This window comes from Chionomys nivalis, chromosome 11 (genome assembly GCF_950005125.1).
Source record: "Chionomys nivalis chromosome 11, mChiNiv1.1, whole genome shotgun sequence".
NCBI lineage: Eukaryota > Metazoa > Chordata > Mammalia > Rodentia > Cricetidae > Chionomys > Chionomys nivalis.
In genome coordinates this window covers 10957696-10972424 of record NC_080096.1, presented here as the reverse complement: position 1 = coordinate 10972424, position 14729 = coordinate 10957696, and the positions used below count along the sequence as shown (strand labels likewise).

Here is a 14729-nt window from a genome sequence, read left to right as displayed (position 1 = left end):
AGAATCCTAGAGCGTCAGAGTTTGAACCGACCTTAGGGATGCTTTCTAGTCCATCTCTCCATGCACTGAGACTTAGTGCGGACCAAAGACTTGCCCAAAGCCTACAATTCAAGACTTCAAATTCTGTTTCTCAACGCAATAATGTTCTATAGAATGGGACTGAAGCAAGCCTTGGGAAGGGGGTCTGGTGAATAAGGTTGACAATTTTTTGGGTCAGCCACCGAGGTCTCTTGGGGATTTATTTTCTATTCCATGCCTCGTGTTGAGATCTTATGTAATTGTTTGCTTTTATCACTTAATCTCGCGTGCTAGTTTTGTTGTTTGTTTTTGAGACAGGGTCTCATTGTGTTTCCTTGATTGATCTGGAACTCGCCAAGTGGACCAGGTAGGCCTCCAGCTTACAGAGAAGCTTGTGCTTCCTGAGTGCTGGAATTAAAGGTGTTCACTACCATGCCAGCTATATCCTGTTTATTTATTCTGTATTGTCTGTCGCTTGGCTCTTCCAGGAATGTCAGCTTCCATAGGAAGGGTCTCTTACCTGTCTTGTTCAGCGCTATAACACTGTTTGAACAGATGTTGGCATGCACAAGCTACCAATGAATATTTGAATATTTGCAAAATAAGTGAAAAAAAAAGTAAAGCAAAACCTACTCCACTTCCACCCCCCTTGTCCATAAGTGAAACTCAATGGTAGAGTTCTACTTGCATTCCGTGCCCAAGGTTTTGCTGCTCAAGTGACCTATAAGCAGTTGGTTATTTCGGGTTGAGCTCCTGCACTAGTCCCCAACAGACCAATATGGAGTCATTCATGCTAGGCTTTTTGTTGCTGTTGTTTTCCCGTCGGGAATGTGGCAGGGATAAACAACACAAATAACATAAGGAGTATAAAGTGGCAAGCACAATGCTCAAATTACTTTTGATACGTGAAATGAGCGGTACGAAACTGAAAGAACAGAGGACTAGGTTTCTATTTCTCTGAAGGAGGCTTTAGGGAGGGAAGGAGAGGAGAGGGAGACGGAAGTCTGTGTGGGCTTCGATGGGTGAGTCACGATAGTCCAAAGCGACACCGGGAGTAGTGGGCAAGGAGGTTTTATTAGCCGCAAGGATGGGGCTTTACAGAAAAGCCACCAGCAGCAAGGGTCTTGAATAATGTGGGCCAGACCTCTACACATGGCTTTCTTTTCCTCTTGCCAGTAAGTAGGTGACCTTTTTGAGTGTCTGTAGACGTAGGGTCGTTGTGAATTTTGGTAGAGCAATCGCTACGTGCAAGTGGGGAGAGGGAAGATCCCGCAACTGCTTTGACGAAAGGCGCAAGGAGTCAAAACCGCAGAACCTAGAACCTTAGAGGAGTCCTGGGGGCGTGGCAGGAACGCGGAGGGGGTCGTGGTGGGAGGGAGGCGGGACGGAAAGTCACGTGGGGGTGGTCAAAGGGGGCGGAGCAATGTTACGTTGGTGGTTGATAGAGGCGGGGCTGGGGAGCAGGAACCGGAGCTGAGGGCAAAACTAGGTACACGACCCTAGCGCCACAAGGAGAAAAAGATGGGGGGTGGGGCCTGAGTGCGGAACCAGGGGAGAAACTGAGCGCGGAATGGGGGCGGGTCCAAGGGGCGGGGGCGGGCCTAGGGGCGGAGCGAAGGAGCATGTAGGGCTTGTCGGTCTAGGAGGTTAGTAGGGACGTCGACGTAGGGGCGAGTCTTAGGGGAGGAGCAATATTGTACGGGGCGGGTCCTAGGGTGTGAGGTAAAGTGTCGGGGCGGGCTTAAGGGGGCGTGGCGAAGGTGTCGGGGCGGGGCTCCCGGGGCCGAGAGCTGGTAGGAGGGAGGGGGGAATAGGGCAGCCTGGGGAGGTGGGGGTGAGAGGGTGGCCCGAGTGCTGTGAGGTGGCTGGGGAGGCGGAGCCGAGTGTGCGCGAGGGACCGGCTTTGGGGCAGGGCGGAGTGTGGAGGCCGAGTTGACTGCAGGCCCGCAGGGCCTCCACGGGGCGGGATCCCTTGCTAGGGTGGTATGGGGGCGGGGCGTGGGTGCCGGGGCGGAACCCGAGGGCCGGAAGCGGACGGAACCCGGGGTCCCGCAAGCAGCCCGCCATGGACGAAGCGGACCGCCAGCTACTGCGGCGATGTCGGGTGCGCCTGGTTGGCGAGCTGCAGGTCGCCGAGCTCTGGGACGCTCTGCTGAGTCGAGAGCTCTTCACGCGGGACATGATCGAGGATATCCAGGTGCACCCCGCCTCCTTGCGTTCCCAGTTTTCCCGCGGTGCAGGTGGGGGCTTGAAGGCTGTGGAGAGATTCGCTGACGCCGTCCCCGAACTCCCGCCCTCCTTTCCCCGCCTTGCACCCTGCGCAACCATGGGAAACCATGGCATGGCACCCCTATCCTCCAGATTCTTATGGAGTCCAGAAGAATAGATAGAAAAACCCTAAGCACCTCTTGCGGAGTGTTTGCTAAAGCGACTGTAGCCTACACTATGTTAATATTCGTGTTCCTCTCGAGAAAGTAGGCGTGTATTTTTTGACTCTACCATTAGCGTCCTAGGCACCCACTTTAGCCTTGCACTGGCTCCTTGTACCAGTCATTTACACTCTTTGAGCCTCAGTTTCCTGGACTGTAAATGTAATAGTGGTCATCCTAGAGCAAGTGAGATAACAGGTGAAGAGCACAGCACCAGGACGCAGCATGCCTTGTCTGTTTTGGTCAGGCCTTTATGTATCAAGTGTATGCTGTATAAAGAATTTTTGAGGAAAAAGTGATTTGATGTAGGTAGCATAGAGGAATAAAATAAAACATTTGATCTTTAAAAAAAAATACACTTGCAAAGGCATGTGGATCTCTGAGTTCGTGGCCAGCCTAGGTCTACAGAGTGAGTTCCAGGAGAGCCAGGGCTTCATAGAGAAACCCTGTCTTGAAAAACCGATATATATATTTTATATATATATATTTTAGCACTTTGTCCGAGTTGACCCCTTCACCACAGGTTTGAAAAGGGAATATTTCTTTCTGAGAGGCTATGAATGGCAGGCTCTTTCTTGGGGACTGCCTAAAAGGCTGTCTCCACCATCTGTATTATACAGGAACCTGGTCTGGTCCAGTGAAGGAGAAATAGAAGAAGGTGGTCCAGACACATGTGATTAACTACCAACTAATAGTAAAACCATTCTGGCAGTGATGGTGTAGGCCTTTAGTCCCAGTACTCAGGAGGCAGAGGCAGGCAGATCTCTGTGAGTTCGAGACCAGCCTGGTCTACAAGAGCTAGTTCCAGGACAGGCTCCAAAGCTACAGAGAAACCCTAAATTGAATAAATAAATAAATAAAATCAGTATTAGGAGCAACTTCTGTTAAGAACACTGCTGATCAAGGAAAGTGGTTTGAAGGGAAAGTCCCAGGCTTCAAGGCACATTAAGAGAGACCATATGCTGAACTGCCCAGGGAGGCTCCAGCAGCTTTTCGTCTTGTTCCTTTCTCCAGCTAAGTGTGATCAGAGCTGTAAGTATCCTGGCCTAGTGTCAGCTGTGACAGACTGAAAGAAAAGGCTGGTTCCAGGGGTGGTGGCACACATCTGGAATCCCAGCACAGGAGGTAGAGACTGGTGGATCAGGTGTTCAAGGCCATCCTTGGCTACATATGGGGTTTGAGGCCAGCCTGGCTACATGAGATCCAGTCTTCAGAAACCAAGAGCAAAGGCTGCAGCCTGGTCTACAAGAGCTAGTTCCAGGACAGGCTCCGAAACCACAGAGAAACCCTGTCTCGAAAAACAAAAAAAAACAAAACAAACAAACAAAAAAAAAAGAGCAAGGGCTGGATAGCTGCCTCAGTGGTTAAGAACATTTTTGCAGAGTACATGGGTTCAGTTTTCAGCACCCACATGTCAGCTCAACTGTCTGTAACTCCAGTTCCAGGGCATCTGACACCCTCTTCCAGCTTCCTCAGGCACCTGGCACATAATTGGTGCACGTGCACACACATACATGTACACACACACAGTCACAACTATTTAAAGCAAAACCAAAGCAAGAGCAGGAGAGTCTGAAGTTCAAGGAAGTCGAAAGCCAGTCTTGGCTACTTGAGAACTTTTCCCTCCCCCAAACCAAAATGAAAGCTTCCTATTCCCCGTTCCGAACAAAACCTCTTTCCTCCAAAAAGGAGAGGCTGGGAATCTTGATTTCTGTATTCAATTCCCTCACTTACCTAAATGTTAGCAACAAATTTAGAAGATTTTGGGGTTGGGGAGATGGCTCAGCAGTTAAGAGCACTGACTGCTCTCCCAGAGGACCTGGGTTCAATTCCCAGCACCCACATAACAGCTCACAGCTGTCTGTAACTCCAGTTCCAGGAGACCTGACACCCTCACACAAACATGCTTGCAGGCAAAACACCGATGCAATGAAATAAATAATTAAAAACAAATTTAGAAAAATTTATGTACCTTGTACAAGCCGCTGGCCACCGTTTTCCTCCTTTTAGTGGGACTAATTAGCACTCAGCACAGTGCTGGACACACAGTAGGTGTCTTTGAAGCACTGCAGTGACTAGACTAGCAAAGGCTGCAGAGGGACATGCAACATGCTTTCAATGCAATGTTGAGTGAGTTTCTGCCCACCTGCCCCAGCCTTAACGCTAGACGAGATGTGGAAGACAGGGTGAGAGTCAATGAATGTCCCTGGATAATGAGTGTCTGTGTGTTTTTTCTATTTAAACAGCGGGCAGGCTCTGGGTCTCGGCGGGATCAGGCCAGGCAGCTGGTCACCGATCTTGAGACCCGAGGGAGGCAGGCCCTTCCTGTCTTCATCTCCTGCTTAGAGGACACAGGCCAAGACACCCTGGCTTCATTCTTGCGAACTAGCCGGCAAGCAGCCAAGCAGGATCCAGAGGCTGTTAAACCCCTAGACCACCTGGTACCTGTGGTCCTGGGACCAATTGGACTCACACCAAAGGAGCAGAGAGTAGTGAAGCCGGACCCATCTCAGCCTGCCCAGGGAAACCTCACACCTGTGGTGCTGGGGCCAGAAGAACTCTGGCCTGCTCGCCTCAGACCAGAGGTTCTCAGACCAGAAACTCCCAGGCCAGTGGACATTGGTTCTGACAGAAGCCATGATGTCTGTGAGTATTGAGAGAATGGTTGGTGGGTAGGTGCGATGCGGTTATTGGAGTGTGACTCTGGGTACAAATTGGTGGATTGAGATTCAGAATTTTAGTATTTATCTTTTTTTTGTGTAAATTAACCCATTTATTAGAAGCTAGGGAGGTCCCAAGCAGTAGCACTTCTGCTGGTCTTTCAGTTCCTTTGGTCTTCTGATGGCAGAAGTAAAGTAGGTCCAGGCCCACCAGCCAGTTTTCATGCCGGAACCACAGTGCCAGATGCCAACGGCGCGTCTCTTCATCTTGTTCTTGCCGCAGAACGAGGAAGTGTACTTGGTGTTTCAGTTTTCTTTACCCTTTTCCAGAGGGAGGCACTGTCGCGGGTCCTATATTTCCCAATGATCCCGACTTTCTTGGTGCATGTAGTCGTATCTCTGGAACCTAAGCCCAGGCCCGGAGAGCTCTAGTATTGTCCTTATGAATGCTCATAAGAGATGAGTGGAATATTCCAATCAGTCTATAGGAGATGCAATTTTGACAGCCCATCTTTAGAGCAAGAGTTTGCTGTGGATACTCTTTGTTTCTCCGAGTGTTTCCAGAAGGAGCTGTTTTCAGGGTTTGCCTTTGGTTCTGGTGGATGACTGAAAGTACCCAGGCCTGGCAGGAGGTGTAGGGAGGCTGTGAGGACATATACATATACATACATAAACATATACATATTGCATGATGTATACTCCTACCTCCCTGCAACCCTGCAAGGCGGATACCTTTAGATTCAGCCCTGTAAGCAAGGAAACAGTGGTGCAGGAAAGTGAAATAATTTGCCAGAGATGACAAAATGACAAAAATCACAGTACACAGGAAAATGCATACATTCCGGATGGAAGGTTTCTTCCAGCATGCGTGTGCACACAGCTTGCCACCACCCACACCATCACATTACAGGATGTTTTGGTATCCTAGGAGACCTTATCTCCAGTCAGTACCCACTTCTGCAACTGAGGAAATTGCCATTCTGGTTTCATCGACATCTGTCCCTTTTGCTTGTCCTTGTATATCAGTGAAAATGAAATTGTATCTTAGGAGCTCTGTTGAGTCCACATCTCTCGCCCATCTTATCTGCATTTCATTTGTGGTGGTGTGCAGGCCTACAGTTCGTTCTTCATTGCTAGGTGGCAGTAGTTCCTGTTCTGAATTACCTGAAGTCATTTATTCTGTGTGTGTATGTGTGTGTGTGCGTGCCTGAGTGTTTTCTGTGTACTACATGAGTGTAGAATCTCACAGAAGTAGATCCCCTGGAACTAGAGTTTCAGCTGGTTGTGAACCACAATATGAATACTGAGAACTGTATCCAGGACCCATAAGAGCAGATATTTTGGTTTTTTGATACAGGCTTTCTTTGTGTGGCCCTAGCTTTCCTAGAACTCACTCTGTAGACCAGGCTAACTTTGCACTCACAGAGATCCACTTGCTTCTGCCTCCCGAGTGCTAGGATTAAAGGTGTGCCCCACCACTGCCCAGCAGGTTATTCTTCCTTTAAGATCATACTTTTAGAGGCTGAGAGATGGCTCATAGGTTAAGAGCGTTGACTGTTCTTCTAAAGGTCCTGAGTTCAATCCCCAGCAACCACATGGTGGCTCACAACCATCTATAATGAGATCTGCGGCCTTCTTCTGGCCTGCAGGGATACATGCAGACAGATGCTGTATATATAATTAATAATAAATCTTTAAAAAAAGATCATATTTTTATTCTATAGTTAAAAGTTATGTGTACTTATATGTGGGTATGTGCACATGAATACAGTGCCATTAGAGTCCAGAAGAGGGCATCAGATCCCTGGGTCCTGGAGTTCCAGACTAATCAGGGCAGGAATACAAGGCATGAACTTGGAGCAAGGAACTCATACAGATTTATTTGTTATTTTTGCTCCTTTTATGTAGTAGTGGAATTATGTGGTCTGTATTTCAGTGGCTGGCTGCTTGCTTGTTTTTAACATAGCCTCCTGCTCTCTGGGTTATCAGGGCATTGTGTGTATCACTAGTTGGCTTCTCTTTAGGATGCCCCACCACCACCAGTGGCCGAACCACAGTTTGAGGCCTTTGAGTGAGACCTTAGTGAATGTTCTTGGGCTCTTTTCAAGGTGGAGTGTGTGTTTTTAATGTCGTTGGGACATGTCTCCATGGTGGCAGTGTCCTTGACTTGTATTCCAAAGTCCTGCTGTGAGAGCTGTCTTCACAGTTCCTTGGCCTTTCTCAACTGAACCCCAACACCCACATTTCTTCTTCCCTGTTTTTCAGGTGCTCCAGAGAAGATCAAGGGTCATGCAGATACGGTAAGTCCTTATGTGGTTAGAGTTTCTTTTCCCCATGCCTTCCCTGTGGCTGAGCTAGGAGCTGAGGAACCCTGCCTGGCTGGGGAAGTCTGGTTACAGTCACCACACTCCGTGGCTCCTGACCCCAGCTGGAGCACTCTGTCCCACCCACCCTGCCCATCTGCCCATGTTAAATCAAAGTTCAAAGCTAAAGAAGGGCTGCATCCTCTGAGTGTCCACTCCAGGCCAAGTCAGTGAGACTGTCCTTGCCTTCTACACACTCCCGTGTGCTGCTGTAGTTCTTCATGTTGGGAAAAAGGCAACTTACCATGCAGAGCCTGCGCTGGGGGGAGAAAAGGCAGGCAGAGGAATATTGAGATGGAGAGGTCAGACCCATGGACGGTCATGGAAGAGGAAGTTCAAGTGTAAACAGTGGTGGCGCTTCTTGTCCTGACTGCATAGTCCCAAATATTCACACAGAAACTTATATTAATTGAAAACAGTTCAGGCTTCTTACTAACTAGCTCTTACATCTAAATTAACCCATTTCAGCATGCAGGCATACATGCAGGCAGAACACTGTATGCATAGTAAATAAATAAATGTTAAAAAAAAAAACAAAAAAAAAAACTGTAGGCCGGGCGGTGGTGGCGCACGCCTTTAATCCCAGCACTTGGGAGGCAGAGGCAGGCGGATCTCTGTGAGTTCGAGACCAGCCTGGTCTACAAGAGCTAGTTCCAGGACAGGCTCCAAAAAACCACAGAGAAACCCTGTCTTGAAAAACCAAAAAAAAAAAAAAAACAACTGTATAAAATAAATATTAAAAAATATGCATAACTGGTCATTTTCTTATATATACATTATAATTTCAACTAATAGCTTACCATAGTATGTTAAGAAGGATTTTCTGATATCACTTGACTTAGTTAAAGAAATTGGGGAAGATTATAAAGAAATATTTCTGTTGCAAAAAATGATATAAATGTATTTGAAATATTTTTACAAATTGTTTTCTAGTTATTACATGAAAGATAATTAAACATATACTAATGAAGATGTAAATAAAGTCGTAGTAGTACTGGCTACCACTGCCCAGCCCACATTTACCCATTTGTATTAATCTATGTATTGCCACATGGCTGGCTTTTACCAGTCTACTGGCATGTTGATTCCTGGGTGGCTGCTTGGGTTACTCCCTGCTCCGCCCCTCTTCATCTGAGTCCTCAGTTTGATTGTTCCACCTAACCATATCCTGTTTGGCTATTGGTCAAACAGCTTTTATTATTAACCAATGAGAACAACATATATTCATAGCATACAGAAGGGTTATCCCATAGCATTCAAGGGTCTGAACCTGGGGTAAAAGCTGTTTTAGGAGATTAGAGGGTGGACCCTGGCCTGAGACTGCTGTGACAGAACCAACCATATACCACTCATAGAGCCCTGGGTCAGTGCTACCAAGTTGCATGGTGTTTAAAGTCCCTTTGGGGCGAATGTGTCTGGGTTTTGTTTTGTTTTGCTATTTTTAAGGAATTATTATTGTGTGTGTGTGTTCCACCTACATGTATGTCTGTGTATCACATATGTGCAGTGCCTGCAGAAGCCAGAAGAGGGTGTCACATCTCCTGGAACCAGAGTTACAGTCTTGAGCTACCATGTAGCACCGGCAATTGAACCCAGTCCTCTACAAGAGCAGCCAGTACTCTTAACTGCTGAGCCGTCTCTCCAGCCCCCTGTTTTTGTATTTTTGAGACAAGGGTTTATTATTTAGCCCAAGAGGTTCTAGAACTCAATATAAAGCCCCCAATTCACTCGGAACTTGTGGCGATTTTCCTCCTCAACCTCTCTGGTGTTGGGATTGCATATGTTTTATTGGTTTTATTTTTGTTTTTTTGAGTTTGTTTTGTTCCTTTAAGACAGTCTCTTCGCAGACTAGGCTGACCTTGAACACAGAGATCTCCCTGCCTCTGCCTCTCAAATGCTGGCATTAAAGGTGTGTGCCACCAAACCTGGCTGAGATTATGTATAGGAGCCACCTACCTGGGTTATGATTTTTCCATCCCTGAATTGTAAGATGGCATTCAGTTCTCTCTGGTATGCAGGGACTAACCTGGTACTTGTCCAGCTGGCCCTGGGGGGTTACAGAGCCCACTGATGCCCTTTGCCAGCTCTCCAGACTCAACCATATAAGTGAGATCTAGGGGGTCGTGACCTCTCCTTTGGAGTGCACTGAGACAACCCCGTCCATGATATTGAAAACTCATTGTGCAGGCCTACATCCTGGATGCGGACCCCTGTGGCCACTGCCTCATCATCAACAATGTGAACTTCCGCCCTTCCTCGGGGCTCAGCACACGCACTGGCTCCAACGTAGACTGTGAGAAGCTTCAGCACCGCTTCCACTGGCTGCATTTCATGGTGGAGGTGAAGAATGACTTGACTGCCAAGGTACAATCACTGTCCCCTGAGGGACATTCCCCAGACAAGCCTCTCTGTCCATAGGACTGTGGGAAGTGGCATGGTCAATGTAGCATCAGACTTAGAGAAAGAGAGTCTGCAGCCTGGCTTTCTCAGTGCCTGCTCCTTAACCTCTTACGCCTCAGTTTCCCTGTTTAGAAGCAAGAGTAACTGTTCTCATAGACTTGCCGTGGGAATTAAATGGTCGGTGACCAAGCATAGCATCTTTTCCTACAAATGGTACCCGTCTGCTGACTGTGTCCATCACAACTTTTATATTGGGAGCAGAGTGCTGTGTCATGGCCTCAGGCTGGACCCTGCAGATCCCATCTGACCTGCTGTTTTCCCTTATAGAAAATGGTCACAGCTTTGGTGGAGATGGCACAACGGGACCACCGCACCCTGGACTGCTTTGTGGTGGTCATCCTCTCTCATGGGTGCCAGGTAGGAAGCTTCTCTTGATCCTTGACAGGCCCTGCAGTAGCCCTGCTCCATCTCTGTCAGTGGGTGTCCCCTCCTAGGGCCTTCTGAATATTGACCTAGCCACACAAAGCCTTGGGAGAGGCATCTGGATTTCTTGTTTTTGTAACCAGGGTGCCTTGTCCTCTAGGCCAGCCACCTGCAGTTCCCGGGTGCTGTCTATGGCACAGATGGATGTGCCGTGTCCATCGAGAAAATTGTGAACATCTTCAATGGGACTGGCTGCCCTAGCCTGGGAGGGAAGCCGAAGTTGTTCTTCATCCAGGCCTGTGGTGGCGGTAAGTGACACTCCGCTTCCCGGGAGCACAGATAAAGAGCCATTGCCTGCTGCCTTCCTCACTAGCTGCTCACTGTATCCAGGGGGTCTCCACACACAGTAGTGAATCGTAGGACTTCCACCTCGATGCTGCAAGCCCAGCATCATCTGAGGAGTTGAGCACAGTGATGTCACAGGTTCATGTGACCTGGATGACTTCAGCCCCAGAGTTTCTGTAAAAACAGATAAAGTGGGGCGGGGAGATAGCTCCATCTGTAAAATGCTTGCTGTAGGAAGAGACTGCTCGTTCGTTCCCGGCCACCCAGACCCAAATAATCACACAGAAACTACATTAATTACAACACTGCTTGGCCAATAGCTTAGGCATATTTCTAGCTAGCTTTTACATCTTGAAATTAACCCATTTCTATTAATCTATGTGTGGCCATGAGGGTGTGGCCTACCAGTAAGGTTTTTCAGCATCTTTCTCCTTCAGCAGCTACATGGCATCTCTTTGACTCTACCTACTTTCTCTCTTTATTTCTGTTCAGATTTCCCACCTAGTTTTACTCTGCTAAGCCATTGGCCAAAACAGCTTTATTCATTAGCAACATAAAAAATAAAATAATGGGGGCTGGAAAGATAGCTCAGTGGTTAAGAGCATTGCCTGCTCTTCCAAAGGTCCTGAGTTCAGTTCCCAGCAACAACATGATGGTTAACAGCCATCTGTAATGAGGTCTGGTGCCCTCTTCTGGCCTGCAGGCATACATGCAGACAGAATATTGTATACATAATAAATAAATAAGTATAAAAAAAGACTATATTATCCTCAGCATTTAAAAAATAAAATAAAATAAATGAAAGCAACATATATACAGAAGAATATCCCACATCAGCCTGCCATGAAAACAGGGTGCTCTTGAGTCTGAGCCCCAGCACCCACGGAAAAGTCAGACACAGTGGTGCCCACCTGTAATTCCAGTGCGGGAGGTGGGAACAGGAGGACTCTTGGGCTTGCTGGACAGCGGGTCCAGCCAGAGACCTTGTGTCTAAAAACAAGGTGGGAAGTGATTGAGGAGGACATTGATATTGTCCTCTGGTCCCCACATGCATGTGGTCAGATGTACACTCAAACACACATACACATGTACACACACGTACACATGCACACTCACACCTGCAAAAAAAACAAATGAATACCAGTCTTTTAGTGTGTTAGACTAGATAATGACAACTAGGAACTCTGGCTATTCTGTCCCAGCGCCTCCCTTCCCACACTCCCCCCACCCTACCTCAGGGCCCAGGGTCACCTCATGCCCCCCTCTTGCTGCCAGGGCTCTTTCATCAGAATATGGAACATGGAGGGAGAAGCTGCGCTGGGCTCTTGGGTCATGGCGATGCCCTCTTATTTACACTTTTCCTGATCCAATGTGTTCTGTGATGATGCTCCAGCTCGGACCCCTGGAAGACACAGAGGGATCTAGGAATAGAGCTGAGTGGGACACCAGCTTCCGGGACAGCCACAGTTTTTACTTCTCCCAATCTCACTGGTTTCAGTAGGATTTTGGTCCCACATATATGAATGGTCTTACTCTTCAGACTTTTATTTATTTTCTTTTCTTTTGAGACAGGGTTTCTTTGTATAGCCCTGGCTTTTCTGGAACTCATGCTGTAGACCAGGCTAGCCTCGAATTCACAGAGCTCCCCCTGCCTCTGCATCCCAAGTGCTGAGATTAAAGGTGTGCACCACTGGCATCTAGCGACTTTTTTATTTTTATTTTTTAAGTCTTATGTATGTGGGTATTTTGCATGAATGTATATCTGTGCACCACAAGTGTGCAGAAGTCGGTGGAGGCCAGAAGAGGGCATGAGATCCCGGAGCTGCAGTTAGAGATGGTTGTGAGCTGCCATATGGACCACACCAGGGCTCTCTACAAGAGAGCCATCCCTTCAGCCCCCAACTCTTCTTTCTCTCGGCTACAATGTACTGTCATTGCCTCCAAGAAGTCTTCCCTAACTGCCCCCCTTCCTTGACAAGGTAAATCCCAGCACTTGGGAGGCAGAGGCAGGCAGATCTCTGTGAGTTCCAGACTAGGACAGTTTACATAGTGAGTTCCAGGGCAGCCAGAGCTATAGAGAGACCAAAAATGGTTTTAGGCTAGCCTGGGCTACATAAGGTCCTATCTACCCTCCCTTCTTTGTCTAGCTGTGTTCCCACCAGGAAGTATGACCTGCTGTTTAATGTTCTTGCCACCTGGTGGTGCCATGTCACTTAAGAATGGAAACATAGTGACTTTCCTGTCCCTAGCCTGGCTGGGTGTCCTGTTCACACACCTGTAAATGAGGCCCAGGATTTTGGTGACTCTACTGTTGCTGTTTTCAAATTTAGCATCCTGATTTAAAAGGCATCATGTCAGCTCCCGTTTGTTAGGAGGTAGCACAGAACCAGGCTTGAGAAAGTTCCCCAGAGCCGGTAGGTGTGGTGTCGGTGTGACACCATTGACCACAGCAGCTGAGGGCTTTCGTGCTGAGGGGACCTTCTGCCTCCTGCTGTATGATATACGGGATCGGTCCCATCGTGGGTACAGTGTGTAACAGGGATGTGACTGGTGTCCCTCTCTGACTCGATCTTTCCTCTTTCCCATGTCAATTTCCCAACAGTGGCCCTTTGGGTGATGGCCACCCTTCAGCTCACACTATGCAGGGGTTTCCATAGTGGGCCATGGGCTGTACCTGAATTATTTCCTTAGGAAATTGTGGGTTTGGGAGGTGTACCTGTGATTGGTTTTCTTTATTTGGGGTATACATTTGCCGCAAAGTTGCAGTTAAAGGTTTTAATATGGTGTAAATCTAAATCTATTTGGCACACACACATGCATACACACATAAAACTTTGTATGTTCACACTTGTGCATGTTCGTGGAGATCAGAGGAAACTTGGAGTCGGTTCTCGTCAGGGCTTCCTGTATCCATGAAGGCACTGGACCTGTGTGGTCCAGGCTTGGCAGCGAGTGCCTGTACTTACTGAGCCATCTTGTCATCCCTCTGTTTGGTACAGTTTGGATTTCCTCTTTGGGAAACCATAAAATGATTAGGGTAGTTAAAAAAAGACAAATGGTTAGGCCTGCTAGCACAGACCTGTAATCTCAGCTATTTGGGAAGCCTGAACAGGGTGAGCAGAAGTCAAGGCCAGGGCCTGGAGAGATGTGTCCATAGTTAAGAGTATATACTGTTGCGAGCAGACCCAATTCAGTTCCCAGCAACTGCATTGGGCAGCTTCCTGTAACTGCAGCTCCAGGTGATCTGACACCCTCTACTGGCCGCTGTGGGCACTGCACTCATGTGCACATACTCCCCTCCACACACAATGAACAATAAATACTCTGCCAGGCGTGGTGGCTTATGCCTCTTATCCCAGCACTGGGGAGGCAGAGGCAGATGGATCTCTGAGTCCAAAGCCAGCCTGGTCTACATAGTGAGTTCCTGGATAGCCAGGGTTGCATCGTGAGACCCTGTCTGGAAACAAGGCAGGTGTGCTCTGCTATGTCCAGCTTTGGTTTCCTTCCAGTGTTGGCAGAGCTCATGAGTGAAGGCTTCAGGTCTAGGCTTTTCCCTTCTCAGGGGAAGCACTTCGTCCTATAGTGCTTCTACGGTGTAGTGACGTTGGGTGTCTGTTTTTGCTTATTGCAGAGCAGAAAGACCACGGCTTTGAGGTGGCCTGTACTTCCTCTCAAGGCAAGGCCTCTGACAGTGACTCTGAGCCAGACGCTGTCCCATACCAGGAAGGCCCAAGGACCTGTGACCAGCTGGATGCCGTGTCAAGTTTGCCCACTCCCAGTGACATCCTTGTATCCTATTCCACCTTCCCAGGTGAGCTAGCTCATTTATCCTATCCCACCTTCCCAGGGGTGCCCCCACCCCTAACCCCAGAGGCAGCTATGTCCTGAAGTCTTGTTTCTGCTGGGCACAGCCTGCGAGGTCCTTGGCAAGTCACTTCCCTTCTCCTGAGCCCCTTCTCAGGGTGAAGCAGGCAAGGCTTCAGAACAGTGATCCTTCTGGGGTTGCTGCAGAGTAAACAAGGGATGGGGCTGGCACTTCCCTCAGCACATTGTTGGGCGTGGTGGTAAGGGGGTGATCAGGTGCATCCTTT

General features: G+C 48.3%; 1 protein-coding gene across 2 annotated transcripts in view; it reads left to right on the top strand.

Moving 5' to 3' along the window:
* Positions 1-1944: 1944 nt before the first annotated feature.
* Positions 1945-14729, top strand: part of Casp9 (caspase 9) — a 17825-nt gene continuing 5040 nt past the window's right edge. For both annotated transcript variants that reach the window (XR_009058012.1, XM_057785294.1), the window contains exons 1-7: positions 1945-2215; positions 4694-5093; positions 7373-7407; positions 9658-9834; positions 10198-10287; positions 10454-10601; positions 14270-14449. Coding sequence is in view for 1 of the 2 variants with exons in the window: in XM_057785294.1 (XP_057641277.1) it covers positions 2084-2215; positions 4694-5093; positions 7373-7407; positions 9658-9834; positions 10198-10287; positions 10454-10601; positions 14270-14449 (1162 nt within the window). In the remaining variant the exon portion in view is untranslated. The remainder of the gene's footprint in view (positions 2216-4693; positions 5094-7372; positions 7408-9657; positions 9835-10197; positions 10288-10453; positions 10602-14269; positions 14450-14729) is intronic.